Genomic DNA, 19,670 nt, shown 5'->3' on the forward strand with positions numbered 1-19,670 from the left:
GACCCAGCCTACCTCTTGCTCCCATGGCTCATGAAGCTGTACGCAGGCAGTCTGACTAGTAGTAAGGAGCAGTTCAACTATAGGCTGATCAAGTGTAGAATGGTGGCAGAATGTGCCTTTGGACGTTTAAAAGCTTGCTGGCGCTGTTTGCTGACTAGGTTAGACCTCAGCACAACCAACATTCACATTGTTGTTGCTGCTTGCTGTGTGCTCCATAATATCTGTGAGAGTAAGGGGGAGACATTTATGGCGGGGTGGGAGGTTGAGGTAAATAGCCTGGTGATTTTGAGCAGCCAGACACCAGGGTGATTAGAAGAGCACAGCTAGGCGCGCTGCACATCAGAGAGGCTTTGAAAACCAGTTTCATGACTGGTCAGGCTACAGTGTGAAAATTGTGAGTGTTTCTCCTTGCTGCAAACCTGCCCCGTTTGTTGACTTTAATTCCCTGTAAGCCAACCGCCCTCCAGCCTTCGACCACAGCTGGCAAAGGAAATAAAGTAACTATTGTTTTGAAACCATTCTTTCTTTCTTTCTTTCTTTCTCTTTCTTTCTTTAAAAAAAAAAAAATGAGGAGAACTGATAAGGTAGCCTGGGTGGGGTGGGGCTCAGCAGGAGCGAAGGACAAGCCCCATTGCTTATCAAAATTGTTTGAATTACAGCATTCTGTTACTTGGCCTAGCCTCTGGAGTGAAGTGGCTGGGTGCCAGGAGCTACGTCCACCCCGCATTCTGGGGCATCTGGGTGAGGAGAATATGGAACTTGGGGAGGAGGGCGGGCAGTTATACAATGGATGCAGCAGGGGTCTGTGCTCTTGTTGGCTTTCCTGCAGCTCCAACAGATGCTTCATCATGTCCGTTTACTCCCCCATTAGCCTCAGCATTGCCTCCCGACTCGGCTCTTTGCACTCACTTAATGCTTTCCAGGCCTCTGCCACTGAATGCCTCCATGCATTAAGCTGTGCCCTATCAGTGTACGTCTACACTACCGTGGGTAGCACCAGCTACGTGACTGTAGCTGGAGTCGACGTACCTGAGGTCGACTTACCGGGGGGTCGACGGAAGACACTCTTCTCGTTGGGGGTGGGGCAGGGCAGGGGGTGGACTGGAGAACGATCTGCTGTCGAGTTGGGGGAGGGGGGTCTTTACTAGACCCGCTAAATCGACCGCCGGTGGATCGCTCACCGAGCTCCGATCCTTGCCGTAGTCTCCCCCGGGCGTCGGCGGCGCGCTGGGCCGAATCTATCGCCCCGGCAGCGCCGGCCCCGCCCTTCCACTCCGAGCAGACGCTCTCGCCGCGCGTTCTCTATGGTGCTTTCCTCAGGCGTGACCCGGCGGCGCTGGTGTTTCGGTTCTGCTTCCGGGTTGCGTCCCGGGACGAGGCGGGAGCGATGTCGGACTCGGAGAGCGAGGAGGAGGCGGAGGGGGGCCGCGCCGGGCCCTTCTCCCTGGCCGGGTTCCTCTTCGGGAACATTAACGAGGCGGGGCAGCTGGAGGGGGAGAGCGTCTTGGACAAGGTGAGGCGCGGGGCCCTGCGGCCGCTGGGCTCCGTCTGCCCACAGAGGCCCCGGCTGGCCGGGTCCGGGCCCCTCTCGCTGCGGCGGGAACGAAGCCCTGGTGCTCCCCGGGTGTCATCCCTCGCGGCGCGGGGCCGCTAACGGCCGGTGCTGTCTTCCGCTCTTCCAGGAATCCAAGAAGCATTTAGCCGGTTTGGGCGCCTTGGGGCTGGGCAACCTGATCACCGAGATCACAGCCAGCGAGGAGGATGCTGCTGAGACTGACGGAGCCCAGCTGGATGAGGAGGGTGAGGCCCGAACACACGGTCAGGTCTGGGTTGGCTAGGTTGTAGCTACCGCAGGACAGTCAGATTTTGTAACGTGGAAGGGTTTCTTTAAAGAGTAAAGGAGGACTTGTGGCACCTTAGAGACTAACAAATTTATTTGAGCATAAAGATGAAGTGAGCTGTAGCTCACGAAAGCTTATGCTCAAATAAATGCCTTAGTCTCTAAGGTTCCACAAGTCCTCCTTTTCTTTTTGCGAATACAGACTAACACGGCTGCTACTCTGTAACTTGTCTTTAAAGAGTAACGGTGCATTTCTAGCTCTTCTTACTGAAACGAAAACTGTAATTTCATTGTTGACACTCTGGTCGCATTTTGATATCTGCCAATCTGCAGGAAGGCGGAGGCAATAACTATGAGACATGAACTGCTCTATTTGCATCACTAATGTATTAATACTTAAGCCTAACAATTGTACTTGAGAAGGTAACTGTGGCGCACAATTGTGCGTTTGCATGTTTAGTGATTCATTATGGTCTCTTGTTCAGTCTTTAAAACAACCAAACCAGCATGGAGGCCTCTATTTAACTAATATATGCTACCTAATGTTTCAATTTATTATGACATTGTCTTCCTGCTCTATTGTGTGTCTCCACTTCACCGTTACATCTTGGACTTATTTAAATTGTAAAACTTATTGGTCCATTGATCTATTGTCTTCATTACTTGTTGTGCTATACGCTGTGCAAAATAGGGCTGGGATCCTCAATTGAAGTTTCTAGGTGCCACTGTAATGTTCTGGAGAGACAAGGTGGGTGAGGTAACATATTTTATTGCAACAGCTTCTATTGGTGAGAGAGAAAAGCTTTCGAGTTTACACAGAACTCTTTTTCCAGATCTGGGAAACTAACTCAGGGGAGTCAGGGTTTGTCTTCACATACAGTGCTACAGCTGCTATAGCATGTTAGTGAAGACACTACTGTGCCAATGGGAGTGGATTACTGATTTTCACAGAAAATCTGACGTGTTGGTTCTAATCCTGAAAGGAAACCTGCACAACACTTTCAAAAGATGAATCAGGGCACTTGGCTAGACACTAAAAATCATGGACTGAATACAGATACTGGATTTATGGCTTATTACAACAGTCTGTAACCCACATAGCTGCTATCCACCCTTTCCTTCCTATGACTGGAAGGGTATTAATGGGCCACTTCACCTCGAGTGGTACCTTGAAATATGTGTTAACTATTTATGCTAAACAGACTGTTCAGACCTTGTGTTTAGCAATGGCACTGAAACCTTGTCTACACTACAAGTTACTTTGGTATAACTTACGTCGCTCAGAGATGTGAATAATCCACACCCCTGAGCAATGTAAATTATACCGACGTAAGCACCAGTGTAGACAGTGCTATGTCAGTGGGAGAGCTTCTCCACACTGGCACTTTACAGCGCTTCAACTTTCTCACAAAGGGATGTGAAAAAACAAGCCCCTGAGTGCTGCAAGTTTTAGCGCTGTAAAGCACCAGTGTGAACTGTACACCAGCGCTGGGAGCTACGTCTCTCATAGAGGTGGGTTTTTTTTAGAGCTCTGGGAGAGCTCTCTCCCAATGCTGTGCCGCGACAGCACAAGCCACGTTAAAACGCTGTTGCAGTAGCGCTTTAACGTTGCCATTGTAGACTAGCCCATAGCTACTGCCTCTTGCGGAGGCAAGCGTTATTAAGCCAATGGGAGATCTCTCTCCCATCAGCTTAGAGCAGCAGTTCTCAGCCTGCGGCTGCATGTGGCCCAATTAGCACAGAGCTGTGGCCCAGCTTAGCTATGTTCTAAAGTCCGTCTGTGTGCCCAGGTTCCCAGCTGCCCAGCATGGGGGTGTCTGGGCTGCCCTGCTGCGACGGGGTTGAGGTCTGTGCTGCCCTGGAATCATAGAATCATAGAATCATAGAATATCAGGGTTGGAAGGGACCCCAGAAGGTCATCTAGTCCAACCCCCTGCTCAAAGCAGGACCAAGTCCCAGTTAAATCATCCCAGCTAGGGCTTTGTCAAGCCTGACCTTAAAAACCTCTAAGGAAGGAGATTCTACCACCTCCCTAGGTAACGCATTCCAGTGTTTCACCACCCTCTTAGTGAAAAAGTTTTTCCTAATATCCAATCTAAACCTCCCCCATTGCAACTTGAGACCATTACTCCTCGTTCTGTCATCTGCTACCATTGAGAACAGTCTAGAGCCATCCTCTTTGAAACCCCCTTTCAGGTAGTTGAAAGCAGCTATCAAATCCCCCCTCATTCTTCTCTTCTGCAGACTAAACAATCCCAGCTCCCTCAGCCTCTCCTCATAAGTCATGTGCTCTAGACCCCTAATCATTTTTGTTGCCCTTCGTTGTACTCTTTCCAATTTATCCACATCCTTCCTGTAGTGTGGGGCCCAAAACTGGACACAGTACTCCAGATGAGGCCTCACCAGTGTCGAATAGAGGGGAACGATCACGTCCCTCGATCTGCTCGCTATGCCCCTACTTATACAACCCAAAATGCCATTGGCCTTCTTGGCAACAAGGGCACACTGCTGACTCATATCCAGCTTCTCGTCCACTGTCACCCCTAGGTCCTTTTCCGCAGAACTGCTGCCGAGCCATTCGGTCCCTAGTCTGTAGCGGTGCATTGGATTCTTCCATCCTAAGTGCAGGACCCTGCATTTATCCTTATTGAACCTCATTAGATTTCTTTTGGCCCAATCCTCCAATTTGTCTAGGTCCTTCTGTATCCTATCCCTCCCCTCCAGCGTATCTACCACTCCTCCCAGTTTAGTATCATCCGCAAATTTGCTGAGAGTGCAATCCACACCATCCTCCAGATCATTTATGAAGATATTGAACAAAACGGGCCCCAGGACCGACCCCTGGGGCACTCCACTTGACACCGGCTGCCAACTAGACATGGAGCCATTGATCACTACCCGTTGAGCCCGACAATCTAGCCAGCTTTCTACCCACCTTATAGTGCATTCATCCAGCCCATACTTCCTTAACTTGCTGACAAGAATGCTGTGGGAGACCGTGTCAAAAGCTTTGCTAAAGTCAAGAAACATGGAGGGGTCGGGGTCTGGACTGCTGGCCCGCCCAGTGTGGTGGCGGTCGGGGAAGCCACTTGGCCCCACAAGCTCTGCAGTCCGAGTCGGGCGGGCGGGCTGGCTGGCAGCCAGCCTCCCTGTGCAGCAAGGGTCGGGGCTGCTGCTGCCCTGCCATGCAGCCCAGGGAACACATTGTGGGCCACATATGCAGCCCACAGTGTGTAATCAGTTGAGAACCACTGGCTTAGAGTGTCTCCACCATAAGTGCTAGAGCTAACTGCTGTAGTGCAGATGTACCTGAGTTAGTTCCCCAGACCTGAAGAAGAGCTTTGTGTAAGCTTGAAAGCTTGTCTCTCTCTAGAAATTGGTCCAATAAAATGTTACCTCACCCACCTTGTCTCTCTAGTGTCCTGGGACCAATGTGGCTAAATAACATTGTGTACTGCAATCTACTGCAATACAAATAAATAAACAAAGGACAGAAATAGCACTGGTCCTGAGAATGCTTGAAATGTCTTTTTCTCACTGAGTGATGCTCAATGCAGCAGTAACTTTAATAAAAAAAAAAGAAATAGTTCCAACATAAGGGCCAGAGTCTATCCTGCCGGTATTTTTGTACAAACCTCATCTTATCATTAGACAATTTGCTGTAGTTCAAGGTTAAGGTATTGCCCTAGCTTTGTAAACTTGGGTAAATCTCACTGCCCAATTGCTTTCCACTGCCTTTATACATGTTGTCTGTAGATTGTCTGCTCATAGGGCCAGGGATCCCTGCCTTTATACCTATCTGTAAAGTTCCCCGCTCACTGTTTTTGGGATTTAATTTTGTTTAATACAAAAAAACTTATGTTAAAAGAATCTGAAGGTTGCAAAGTCAAGTGTTTGAAAGTTGAAATGCCAGAATTAAGGATGCCTGTTCAGTCTTAAGTCTGTCTCTTGTACATGAGCATTGTGGTGATTTTTAATGACGTGATCAGATATTTGTTTTTCTTTTCTGTACATGTTCCACATTACCCCAGGATGGAATAAAGCTCAGTGAATGAGGCGGCAGTTCAGTATTGCTTTCTATCATTCAATACGTGGCTCTGGGGCTTATTTATTGCACACTATCCAAATGCTGCTGAATATAGAATTATGAAATTCATTATGGGCTTTTCTGTACTGCTCATCGCTGAAGTAGGTTGGTATCTCACAAATGGTAACAGACCCAATTTTGGGTGGAGATTGTCCTTTCTGTTCCTAGTCATCTGCCTTATCCTCTATACCCCTTTCAACTTCAAGAGCAAGTGAAGCTGGTGTCTTACTGACACAGCATCATTTATTACACAGCCCTCGTTCGTGCCCCGAGCACCCTCCATCCTGCATGCTAAATGAGTAGGGAATTGTGTGGAAAAAGTGATCATGTAATTAAAGCCTGTATCGTGCATATACAGAAGGGGGCAATATCAAGGTTTTGAGAGCAGGCCTAGTTCTGGCATTTCTTAACTTTCATGAGCTTGACTTTTGCAACTTCACTAACATTCTTTTAAGAATTCTTAATTTAATTTATTTTTGGAAAAAATGTGAAAACAAATTATTTGCAACTATAGCAAAACCCCATCATGCGTTATCAGCAGGGGTGAATCATCACTCAGACTGCAGCATAGACTCCTTGACTGCAGTTCTAATTACATTAGCTGCCAGCAGTAGAAAGCTGTTCATAGGCATGTACGTAACACAATGAAACAGTGAGTTATTTATAAAGGAGTAGACTTATTTTACAGACAGCATAGCAAAGGACAAAGATATGATAAGTTATTTCTGAGAGGCCATGTGTCAGTAAGATTTGTTTTTGCAATAGTAGTTATATTCCCAGCTTCTGTAACCCCCAATGGGATATGGTGCTTTGCTTGATACAGTTGTGAAAGTACAGAATTACGAACGTTCATCAGTAGAAAAAATTCATTTAGGACTCATGGTCTGGTTCCCAGGTGGTGTACTTAACTCTGGGTCAAAAGGTCTGTCTCAGCAGCTTGTAACTCTGCCAAATCTGAACAGATTTTCATGAGACTGGCACTTCCCTGACCCCAGTGATCCACCTTCCAGATTTCAAAGTCTTGCTGCAAACCATGAAGGTGTTGGAGCTCTTGGGGGCAGGGCAAGGGAAGAAAGACCAGACCTTTTTAGAATAGAAAACATTGGGTAACCTTAATATAGGGATTGTATTTGCTCCTCCAGTAAAATAGAGTATAGAAGGGGGTGGAAAGAAGTTACAGCAGGAAGGAGGGGGTAGGTGGGTGGAGAAGTCAGGATAGACTAAGATGGGATGAGATAAGATGTGGTGAGTACATGTTGGGATATGATTTTGTTGTATGACAAGTCTTTCTTCCTCCTCAGGCTGGGTTAAGAGCACAGAGGATGCTGTTGATTACTCAGATATTAATGAGGTGGCTGAAGATGAGAGTCGCAGATACAGGCAAGCAATGGGCACCCTTCAGCCAATTCGAAGACCAGGTAATTGGCGGTGGTAGGAGTACACATAGACAAAATGATTAACAGTTAATGGTACATCTCTGTGGGGCAGATTGGCTTTTGCTGCTGTTGTTGAGAGTGATCTTTCTGTAATCATTGTTTTCCTACCATGTTCTTTGCCTGTTTCACAAACCTCATGTAAGCCAATGGGGCAAACAAATGGCCCGGACATCAAATAATGTACACGAGGGTGGTGAAATTTCAGTCCGTTTCTTTAGGGGCTGGGTTTATTTTTCTGAAGCAAAACAGCTCATCATAATTTCTATAGATAAACCAGATTGTTTTCCCTGACCCAGGGTCTCCTGCAATATCCTACCTCATTCTCGCAGGTGTTCCTGTAAACTGAGTTGTTGGTTGGCCTTTGATCTAAGGACAGGGTAGGTCACAGGGTTACATGATTCCTGGTCTCAGACCTATCTCCTGGGGGGAAATCAGTTAGTCACAGGAGGGGGCTAAGGACCATTCCCTTGGAGGATTATCCGAACCTATGACACCCCTCCTCTGTTTCTCCCCATCTCCCTTCCCTAGCATTCTGTTTAATGGCAGCTGCTCATGAGCAGGCATCTTCATCCAAGTTCTACCACGACTTTCACAAGTTATAAGGAGGGGTGAGACTGGCCTTTATGCTTCTCCAATGAGGACTAATATAGGAGATCCCTGTCTATAGGATACAGAATTGTAAACGTCTGCAGTTTTTTTTCCCTGTGTTATTGCTAGTGCAATTGATGAATCTGCTGCCTGTCTCCTAAAGGAACTTTCCACCTCCTCTCCTGTCAGTCAGGAGCAGGAAATTAGGAATGTTTCAGTAATCTAGGGTTTCTGTCCTGAATTTTCTTGTTTCTCTCATCAGTTTTCCTGCTCCCCTACTCATCCACATTTTAAGCCCTGATTTTGTAAGCTGTTGAGTGCAGGGAAACCATAGTTGGGGCAGCTTTGGGTGATCTATTTGAGAAACTGGAAAGGTATTTGTAATAAGTTAATGCTGAGACAGGGTCCTTTCTGTGGTTTGGGGTGGAGGTGAGATACCCAGACACTCCTTCCCCAATACCACAACTAGGGTATCCTTGAAAGTGGATTTTTTTAATTATTATTATTTTTTTAAATAAAGGTAAGTAAGTTAATGGAAGATAGGTCCATCAACGACTGTTAGCCAAAATGGTAAGGGATGCAACCTCAGGTACCCGATGTCCCTAAACACCAAGTGCCAGAGCTGGGACTGGACGACTCGGAATGGATTACTTGATGATTGCCCTGTTCCGTTCATTCCCTCTGAAGCATCTGGCACTGGCCACTGCCAGAGACAGGATACTGGGCTGAATGGACCATTGGTCTGATCCAGTATGGTCACATGTTCTGAAGGTGATTGTCTCCTTTTGACTGATTAGATGACGATGAGGATGATTATGATGCCGACTGCGAAGATATTGATTCTAAGCTGATGCCTCCACCACCTCCACCTCCAGTAAAGAGAGACGATGAAAAAGATGCAACAGCCGCTGGTGAGTAAGGACTCTCATCTTCTATCTGAAACTTGGGAAGAATCTAGGAGTTTTGGGATGACAGGATGTGACAAATCAAGGATTCAAGCATTTCTATGCAGTGGCTTTATACTGTAGCATGTTTGGGATCTTGTCAAAGATCCATCCTGCAGACTGGATCTGAAGGCCAATTATGCAAAGAAGTAGCGCTGCTTAGGGGTAACTGGCTCTTATATAAAATATAGAGTAAAAAATGTTATAACACTTTCAACAGTAACGTTAAGATTCATAATCAAACCAACTTGTGAAGTTCACCTGCTTCTCTGTTTTGCCTTCTCTCAGCGGGGATTGTGAGTTGCAGAGGTAATCTAGGGATGCACTGAAAGGCTAAACTGGAACAGGAATCAATAACTATAAAACATGGAGGCTTAGGGCATGGCTACACTTGCAAATGTAGAGCTCTGGGAGTTAAACCAGCCTTCGGAGACTGCAGCAGGGAAAATGCTGCTGTGTGTTTACACTGTCAGATTCAAGCGCACTGGTGTGACCACATAAACAGCTCTTGCAACGCCACAAAGAGCAGTGCATTGTGGTAGCTATCCGAGTGTTCAAGTGGCTGCAACATGCTTTTCAAATGGGGGGGGGATGTGGAGTGTGACAGGGAGTGTGTTGTGTGTATGTGGGGGGAGAGAGAGAGTGGGTTTTGGGGTGCTGTGTGTGTCAGCATGCTGTCTTGTAAGTTCAGACAGCAGCAGACCCCTCTTCTCCCCTCCCCTCTCTCTCACACAGCATTCCACAGTATGGTTGCTTTGTCCCAGAGCAGATAAGCAGCCGGATGTCAGAAACGGAGTTTTGAAAGAGGATATCCGCATTCCTACAGTAGAGTTCAAAACAGAGACAAGAGTGGCCACTTAACTTCAGGGGATTATGGGACGTTTCCGGAGGCCGATCACAGTGCAATAATACAATACCTCGGTCACACTGATGCCCAGGTGTTTCAGCTGGGGCGCAGCAAGCTTTATGCTTCTCATGGAGGTGGATTACCAGGAGCACTCCAGCTGCAGGGTCCAGGCGCTCCAAGTGCCTTGCCAGTGTGGACGGGTGGGGAGTGAGGGTGCCTGGGGCTGCTTTAATGTGCTCTAACTTGCAAGTGTAGCAAAGCCCTTAGATTCAGCATAATTTAAGATCAGGAAACAATGCTTGTGGAGTGCAGGGGTAGTGCTGGGGACCAAGAAAGGAAACTTGTTCATAAGATACTTGTTCTATTGTAGTATCTGAAGATGGAGATGGTATCATTCTGCCCTCCATCATTGCTCCGTCCTCTGCTACCTCTGAGAAGGCAGATTTCAGCAGCTCTTCTGATTCTGAGTCAGAGATGGGACCCCAAGATGCAAGGCAGGCAGAATCCAAGGAAGGGAAACTGACGCTGCCTCTTGCAGGAATAATGCAGCGAGATGCCACCAAACAGCTGCCGAGTGTTACCGAGCTGTTCCCGGAATTCCGGCCCGGCAAGGTATTGTATGTGTTGGGGACAATGTCCAAGGGAAAATGATGGAAACTCTATCACTTGGGACGCTTAAAACTGGAAAAAAAGCCATCCTAGTAAATGTGTGCTTGGTAGAGAGAGAGGGGCTAGGTGATTGTCATCTCCATCTCTGATTTCTCTGTGTCTGTTTACTGGCTGCCATCAGTGACTGCTTTCCATGGGAAGCTGGATAGTGCTTCTCCTGTTCTCAGGAGGAGTCTCTTAGAAAGAGTTTTTCATGTAAATCAGGTTCTGACGTACATGTTTTACCCTTCTATAGAGATTTAGTGTACAGATTTCAAAGCACTTTATGATGGGGAGAGAGTACCCTTCTCCAGATTACAGGTGAATCACTGAAGTTAGTCACAGCTTCATCCACTTGTTTTTCAGCTTTTATCACAAATGTCTCTGCTTCTTGTTCCCTAACTCAGGGAATTTTCTCCCTGAACTGATTGATTTTTAAATCCCTCCTCAAAACCCACTGTGTCTGTGACTCCTATAAGAAATCAGCTGATAGTAATGGCTAGGATGAGATGAAGATGAGGGTGATTTTAAGTAGCAAACTGTTTGTAGTCCACATCTTCTTAGATTGTAAATTCCTAAAGGCAAGAGAGCATGTCTTTGTATGTGTTTGTATAGCATCCAGCACAAGGAAGTCTTGATCCTGAGTGGGGCTGCTGAACACTTTTCCAGTGTAAATGTTTACTAATAATAGTCATAGAAAAACTAGATGAAACAATTGGGTCATCTACCAGGAGAAGTTGTAGGGTTGATCCCTATTGTAAATTTGCTAATATCTTGTAAGTGCCTTGGAGCAGGGAATATCTTTGTGTGTTTATATGGTCCTTAGCACATTAAGGCCCTGACCTGGTGTAGGTGCTAACACAATACAAATAATAACTGTTTAATCGAGTTTTAAATATGGCAAGAAACTGGGATTCCACCACTGTTGTCAGGAGACTGTTTTCCAGCCTCATACATCTCACTGTCAGGAAGATTTTCCTCAAATTAAATACTAATTTTTTTTCTTAATCTTGTCCCAAATACTCCTACTTACATCTCCTTTATTATAGGTGGAGCTATTAATGACAACAGTTATTAAAGTTGCCTAACTCTTCCTTTTACTACTCCTGGTTCCAGTTTAAAACTTTGTCAGACATTTACAGTTCATGTTGAAACTTTCCATTCTTGGTCTCTGTCACAAGTTGAATTTTTCTGGAGGGTTTTAATAAAAATGATGTAGCTATTTTGGAGAACAAGATTGGCAGGTGTATTATTCCTCTACTGTTAACCAAGTTTTTCAACCATTTTTTAAAGAGCGCTAGCACCTTAGGGGTTTGCAGCAGGAACTTGAAATTTGGCAGGGGAATAGCGTAGACGTAGTGTAGACTGGCTTCAGAGTAGCAGCCGTGTTAGTCTGTATTCGCAAAAAGAAAAGGAGTACTTGTGGCACGTTAGAGACTAACAAATTTATTAGAGCATAAGCTTTCATGAGCTACAGCTCACGAAAGCTTATGCTCTAATAAATTTGTTAGTCTCTAAGGTGCCACAAGTACTCCTTTTCTTTTTTTGTAGTGTAGACTGTCGGTCCTTCATCAGTTGAGACTAAGCCGATCACAACACGTCTTCCAATCTTCTCTCGCTCTGGCCATCCTTCGCCATGCTTGTCCATATCTCCTTGTTAGGAAGTCATCCCACCTCTTTGGAGGCCGACTGCGTGGCTGTTTCTGTTCTCGCGGATACCACTCGGATATAGCTGCAGTCCATCTGTTGTTGCTGAGTTGGGCCACATGTCCAGTCCACCGCTTTTTGCTGAACCTGTTTTCAACAACGACTCGCACTCCAGACTTCTGCCTAATTATTTCATTGGGATTGTGATCACGGAGCGAAATGCCCAAAAATATTCGTTCCATCTCCCTCTGTGTGACAGACTGTTGATGTTCTTCAATCTTTGTCAGTGACCATATTTTGCTGCTATATAACATCGCTGGAAGCACGGTTGAGTTAAAAAGATTTGCACGAGTTGTTTTGCTGATCTTTCCTTCGAGGATGTCCTTGATGTCATTGAATAGCACCATCCAGCTTTTTTTCTGTGTGACAGTTTGCCTTTCTGATTGTGGCACATGTTCACTTCCTGGCCCAAATGAACGTATTTATCAACCTCTTGGATCTGCTCTCCTCCAAGAGTTATTTGGGTTCTTGGCAGAATATCTGATCTCATGTATTTCGTTTTCGACCAGTTCATTTTTAATCCAACTTGACTACTTTTCGCATTCAGTTCTTTAAGCATTCTCTCAAGCTGGGCTGTATTTTCAGCTATCGGCACTGTTTTATCTGCAAACCTGAGATGGTTTAGCCTCTCGCTGTTGATATTAATCCCGCCTTTCAAGTCTGCTTATCGACAAAACAATTCAAGATAGGCTGTGAATAGTTTTGGTGAAACTGTATCTCCTTGTTTCACACCTTTCTCGATGGGGATACGGAAGGGAGTATCGAACAGCGATATGTGCGTGCTGCAGCCAGAGTTTGTTTCCTTTAGTAATGTGATATATTTTGCACTGATGTCCTGTTCTGAAAGTACTTCAAGAACGGCGTTAGTCTCTACGCTGTTGAACGCCTTCTCGTAGTCCACGAAGGCAATACACAAAGGGTGGAATTCTTGATCCAGTCCTTCCTGCATTAAAACTGCTCCCACACCATGCTTGGACGCATCTGTGGTTAGTAGGAACGGTTTGTCAAAGTCTGGGGTTCTTAGCACAGGGTCAAACATGAGTGTCAATTTAAGCTGGTTAAAGGCCTTCTGACACTCTTTGGTCCACTGAATGGCATTTGGCTGTTTGTTTTTGGTTAGGTCTGTCAGTGGGGCGGCGATTTGGCTGTATTGCAGTACAAATCGTCTGTAATATCTGGCCAAACCTAAGAAGGATTGGACCTGTTTCTTTGACTTTGGGACAGGCCATTTTTGGATAGCATCCACTTTGGCCTGTAGGGGGTTGATAGTTCCTTGACCCACCTGGTGTCCAAGGTAAGTCACTCTGTTAAGGCCTATTTGACTCTTCTTAGCCTTAACAGTTAGTCCTGCCGCCCTTTTGGGCCTGGAGTGCCTTTAAGACCGTGACCTGGTCCCCTACTTTGAAGGAACACTCTCTGGCACGTTTAGCGTACCAGGCTTTTTGCTCTTTTTGAGCATCCTTTAGGTTTTCTTTAGCAAGGGTTAAAGCGGTTCGGAGGGTATTTTGTAGGTTGGTTACAAAGTTCAGAATGTTGGTTCCTGGAGAAAGTGTAAACCCCTCCCATTGCTGCTTCACCAACTGTAATGGCCCCTTAACCTCGCAGCCATATACAAGTTCAAATGGTGAAAACCCTAAACTGGGATGTGGTACAGCTCTAGGCAAAGAGCAACTGCTGCAACACTAGGTCCCAATCATTGGAGTGCTCATTTATGAATTTACGTATCATGGCCTCCAAAGTCCCATTACATTTCTCCACCAGGCCATTTGTTTGATGATGGTAAGGGGTGGCAACCAAGTAATTCACCCCATGAGCTTCTCAAAGGCTTTCCATAGTTCCTGCCAGGAAATTAGTTCCTGCATCTGTGAGGATGTCAGAAGGCCAACTTACCCTGGCAAAAATGTCTGCTAGTGCCTGGCACACACTTTTAGCCCTGGTGTTGCTTAGAGCTACTGCTTCTGGCCATCGGGTGGCAAAATCCATGAAAGTCAGTATGTACTGCTTTCCTCTGGGTGTCTTTTTCGGAAAAGGACCCAGAATATCCACAGCTACTTTCTGAAATGGAACTTCAATGATTGGGAGTGGCTGGAGAGGGGCTTTGACTTGGTCTTGGGGTTTCCCCACTCTTTGGCCTACCTCACAAGACCGGACATAGGTAGAAACATCCTTTCCCATTCCCTCCCAGTGGAATGACCTCCCCAAACGGTCTTTGGTCCTGTTCACCCCAGCATGGCCACTAGGATAATCGTGGGCCAAGCTCAAGAGCTTTACCCGGTACTTAGTTGGAACTACCAACTGTCTCTGAGGATGCCAGTCTTCCTGGTGTCCACCAGAAAGAGTTTCCTTGTATAAAAGTCCTCTTTCTACAACAAACCTGGATCGATTAGAAGAGCTGAGAGGAAGTGGGTTTGCTCCGGGCCTCCGTCCAAGCTCTCTGGAGGCTTTCATCTGCTTCCTGTTCAATCTGGAACTGTTCCCTTGATGCTGGAGACATCAGTTCCTCATTGGATTGTGGACCTATGCTTGGTCCCTCTGGAAGCGATGTAGGGGATGGAGCTGTTTCTGTTGACTGTGAACAGCTCTCCGCTGGTGCACTATGTGGGGGTTCAGGCTCCGGCTGAGCCTCTTGTGTAGGGTTATCGGCTGCTGCCAGTTCCGGGACTGGCTCTGTCTGGGTCTCTGGGATTGGATCCATTACTGCTGTTGCAGACGTTGGCATGGGGTCCAGGTCCATCACCTCTGACCGGGTCCTAGTAGAAGTTTCTGGAACAGAGCTAGGCAGGACGGCTTGCTTAGCCTGGCTTCGGGTGACCATTCCCACCCTCTTGGCTAGCTTCACATGATTGGCCAAGTCTTCCCCCAACAGCATAGGGATGGGATAATCATCATAGACTGCAAAAGTCCATGTTCCTGACCAGCCCTTGTACTGGATAGGCAACTTGGCTGTAGGCAAATTGAAAGAGTTGGACTTGAAGGGTTGAATTGTCACTTGGCTCTCTGAGTCGATTAAATTGGGATCCACTAAGGAAGCATGGATAGCCGACACTTGTGCTCCAGTGTCCCTCCATGCGGTGACCTTCTTCCCGCCCACACTCTGTTTCCCTCCGCTCTGAGGGTATCTGGGAGTTATCTGGGCCTGAGGACCTCTGGTGTGAGTCCGGTGCAATGAGCTGTAATCTGTTGGGATTCTTGGGGCAGTTGGCCTTCACATGCCCCGGCTTCTTACATTTAAAACCTTGTCCAGCTGACGGGTCACTGGGGCGAGGTGGGTTGCTGGAGAACGGTGTGGCAGGATAAGGTGTCTGGAGTATTCCTTGTTGTGTAGTTGGGGCCTTGGGCTGCCCCCGGTAGTAGGGTGTGGTCTGAGGGTGTCCCTTCTGGTATCTGCTCCAACTGCAACCAGGGTTGTTCTTCTCTCCTCCCTCCACCTGTTTTGTTCCGGCTTGCCCCGCCTCTCTGGTGGTCTGGGATTGCTCGTATCGATCATCATAAGAAGCAAGACTTCCTGCTGAGTCCATTTCCTTATCCCATAAACACTGTTTTATTTCCTCTTTGGACATATTCAGGAATTGCTCCTGAGCTATCAAATCACACATTCCATCAAAGCTAGTGACACCCCTTCCTTGGACCCATTTATCTAACAGATCCTTCATCTGGTTTAGATAAGCCACATTACTTAGTCCAGGCCCTCTCTTAAGGGTTCGAAATTTTACTCTGTACGTTTCAGATGCAATTTGAAATTGCTTTAAAACCAAATCCTTGAACTTATTATAGTCAGAAGCCTCATCAATAGGCATCTTATTGAATATGTCCAGAGCTCTTCCAGTTAATTTTGCGACCAATGTGGTCATCTTGTGAGCTTCAGGAATTTTATGGAGAGTGCACAGTCTCTCAAAGGTGAGAAAATATTCAGCAATATCATTGGATTCATCATACTGTGGACATAGTTGCTCCCATTTTTGGATTGTTGGGGAAGGATGGTTAGGATTATTCAGTAGATTCCGCTCAGCCTTTGCCTTCTCCATCTCCAGTGCATGCTTCCTCTCTTTTTCCTGTTCCTCCACTTCTTTTTCCTTTGCCTCTATAGCTCTCCTGTGGGCAGCCTCTTTGGCTCTATCTGCCTTGGGCTCTGTCATGTTTGCCTCTCTGTTTTTAACTAACTTTACACCCGAGATTTAGAACTAAAACAAACCAAAAAAAACCTTGGCTTGTCAAAACAAAAATAAGTTGTGCTGTAACCGGATTCCTATGTTCTCTGATAGTGATTGTTGGCCTACAGAAAAATCCTTTTTAAAAAAAACACCTAACACCTTTGTCTCCAGGCAAATAGATAAAAAAACCCCTCTAGCTGCTCTTAGGTAAAAAACAACTTAAGGTCTGTGAAGACTTGTGAATTTCCCTGCAGGAGGTTAACTACCCTGCCTTTAGGTAGAGAGAACTCCAGCTCACAAAAGACAATTCCCTTTTGTCTCTGCTCTGGCCCCCAAGTAGAGACAAAAAACCCTCTAACTGCTTTCGGCTTAAAACCTGCTTTCCAGCAGCCCAAAGGAAAAAAAATATTTCCTTTTAAGAAATCTGTGCTTCTGGTTCAAAAAATCTCAAATTGATCTCAAAATGATTTCAAGTTAATCCCACCACTCTGCCACCATGTCAAGATTCCTTCCCCACTCTGAACTCTAGCGTACAGATGTGGGGACCTGCATGAAAAACCCCTAAGCTTATTTTTACCAGCTTAGGTTAAAACTTCCCCAAGGTACAAACTATTTTACCTTTTGCCCTTGGACTTTATTGCTGCCACCACCAAGCGGCTAACAAATATATAACAGGGAAAGAGCCCGCTTGGAAACGTCTTTCCCCCCAAAATCCTTCCAAACCCTACATCCCCTTTCCTGGGGAAGGCTTGATTAAAATCCTTACCAATTTGCATAGGTGAACACAGACCCAAACCCTTGGATCTTAAGAACAATGAAAAAGCAATCAGGTTCTTAAAAGAAGAATTTTAAGCTATTAGATTGGTTTGACAGGATTTGTTCCTGACAAATCCATGCTGGCTGTTATTTATCACCTTTATTATCTTTTAGATGATTGCTTAATTATTTGCTTCATTTTCTTTCTGGGTACAGGAATTAAGCTGACTGGTCTGTAATTCCCTGGGTTGTCCTTATTTCCCTTTTTAGAGATAGGCACTATATTTGACCTTTTCCAGTCTTCTGGAATCTCTCCTGTTTTCCATGACTTTTAGAGGATAATCGCTAATGGCTAAAATATCTCCTCAGTCAGCTCCTTGTGTGTTCTAGGACTGTAATTACTCCATTAGCTGAAGTGGTAGAGGTCTGTGCTACAATGCTCAAGGTTCTAGGTTCAAATCCTGATGATGATGATCTGTGGAGGGTAGTTACAGTTGTACATGACAGACATTTTTCACTTAAAAAAAAAAAATTGAAATTACAATTCTTAACCCTATCTTAAAGATTTCAGAGTCATAGAATTTAATGCCAGAAGAGACCACAAGATCATCTAGTCTGAGCTGCATATATCAAGCCCTCTATATCACAAGCACAGGAGAGAGAGGCTCCGTGCTACCTCAGAGCACCGTCCCACAGCGTCTGTCTCACCTCCAGCTGTGGCCATCTCTGATGCTTCAGCGGAAGGAGACAACCCCCCCCCCCCACTATGTTGGAGGGGGATTCTTCCTGACCCCTTCAGGTAACTGGCAGAGGCCCTAAAGCGTGAGATTTTAGGAACATTTGACGTGAATCAGAAGGGACCCTCCAGGCAACTTATCCTTCCTCTCATATGATAGGTCCCCCCCATTGTCCTGACCATACTACTAGCTCTTTGATGCATCTGTTCCAGTTTAAATTAATCTTTTCATGAACATTGGTGACCAGAATTGTACACAGTATTCCAAATGAGGTCTTACCAATGCCTTGTGCAATGGCATTAATCCTTCTCTATTTCTACTGGGAATGTCTAGCCTAACGTGTCCTAGGATTGCATTTGCCTTTTGTGCAGCTGCATTGTATTAGTGATTCATAGTCCTCCTATGATCGACCAAAACATCCAGACTTCTCTCCTTTTCTGTTGCTTCCAGCTGATGGGTCCCACAGTGTAAATTCTTATTATTAGACCCTAAGTGCATGATTGTGCACTTAGTACTATTCATCCAGTTGTTCCTGTATATATTTCGATTCTCCTGTGTATTGACAGTATCTTCCGACTCTATCATCAGTATCATCAGCAAATTTAATTAGCACTCCTACTTTTTGTCACGTTATTAATACAAATATTAAATAAGATTGGTCCTGAGACTGATTCTTGAGGAATTCCATTAGGAACCTCCCTCTAGATCCACAGTGTACCTCTTAACACAACCTGTTGCATCTTCCCCTTTAGCCAGTTTCTTATCCACCTTACAATTCTTGTACTAATCCCCATTTTCTCTAGTTAAATATTTTCCCATGTGGTATTAAGTCAAATGCTTTACCGAAGTCCAAGTGTATTAGATCTGCTACATTTCCCCTATGTAAAAAAATCAGTTATTTTCTTAAAGAAGAATATTAGTCTGATAGGATCTCCTTTGGTAAACCCATGTTGCACTGAATCCTCTTTTCCATTTACCTCAGTGAATTTAATTAGTCTTTGCTTCAAAATTTGTTCTAATGCCTTGCATGCTACTGAGGTCAGACTAACAGGTCTGTTACTGCCTGGATCACCTGTTTCTCTCCCTTTCTTAAATATAGGTCTGATGTTGGCTATTAAGATGATGTCATGGTAGGGGTCTACTACAGATCACCTAACCAGGGAGAAGAGGTGGATGAGGTCTTTTTTTAAACAGCTAACAAAATCATCGAAAGCACAGGACTTGGTAATGATGGGGGACTTCAACTACCCAGACATCTGTTGGAAAAATAACATAGCAGGGCACAGATTATCAAATAAGTTCTTGGAATGTATTGGAGACCATTTTTATTTCAGAAAGTGGAGACACCTACAAGGGAGAGGCTGTTCTAGATTTGATTTTGACAAATAGGGAGGAACTGGTTGAGAATTTGAAAGTGGAAGGCAGGTTGGGTGAAAGTGATCATGAAATGATATAGCTCATGATTCTGAGGCATGGTAGGAGGGAGAACAGCACAATAAAGACAATGGATTTCAAGAAGGACAAGAATCAATTGGCTTAAATTGCAGCAAGGGAGGTTTAGGTTGGAGTTAGGAAAAGCTTCCTAATTGTCAGGGTGGTTAAGCAGTGGAATAAATTGCCTAGGGAGGTTGTGGAATCATAGGAGACTTTTAAGAGCAGGTTAGACAAACACCTGTCAGGGATGGTCTAGATAATTAGTCCTGCCATGAGTGCAGGGGACTGGACTAGATGACCTCTTGAGGTCCCTTCCAGTTCTATGATTCTATTCTTTAATCATTTTGGTACCACCCCTGAATAGATAGATTCATTAAAAATCCTTGCTATTGGACTAGACATCTCATGCATCGGTTCTTTCAGTATTCTGGGAGAGAAATTATCCTATCTCCCTGATTTCAGTGCAATAAGCTCTTTAAGGTGTTCTTTCATTTC

At 45.4% G+C, this 19,670-nt stretch overlaps 1 protein-coding gene across 6 annotated transcripts in view; it reads left to right on the plus strand.

The window, feature by feature from the left end:
- The first annotated feature begins 1,187 nt into the window (after positions 1 to 1,187).
- The window catches only part of TAF1 (TATA-box binding protein associated factor 1), a 150,468-nt gene continuing 131,985 nt past the window's right edge, over positions 1,188 to 19,670 (plus strand). For 2 of the 6 annotated variants that reach the window (XM_038416405.2, XM_038416408.2), the window contains exons 1-5: positions 1,188 to 1,513; positions 1,683 to 1,800; positions 7,229 to 7,345; positions 8,749 to 8,862; positions 10,113 to 10,354. In XM_038416405.2, coding sequence (XP_038272333.1) covers positions 1,388 to 1,513; positions 1,683 to 1,800; positions 7,229 to 7,345; positions 8,749 to 8,862; positions 10,113 to 10,354 — 717 coding nt within the window. In that variant the 5' untranslated portion in view covers positions 1,188 to 1,387. The remainder of the gene's footprint in view (positions 1,514 to 1,682; positions 1,801 to 7,228; positions 7,346 to 8,748; positions 8,863 to 10,112; positions 10,355 to 19,670) is intronic. The other 4 variants (XM_038416406.2, XM_043491527.1, XM_043491528.1 and 1 more) reach the window with 3 other exon arrangements.

This window comes from Dermochelys coriacea, chromosome 9 (genome assembly GCF_009764565.3).
Source record: "Dermochelys coriacea isolate rDerCor1 chromosome 9, rDerCor1.pri.v4, whole genome shotgun sequence".
NCBI classification, from domain to species: Eukaryota; Metazoa; Chordata; order Testudines; family Dermochelyidae; genus Dermochelys; species Dermochelys coriacea.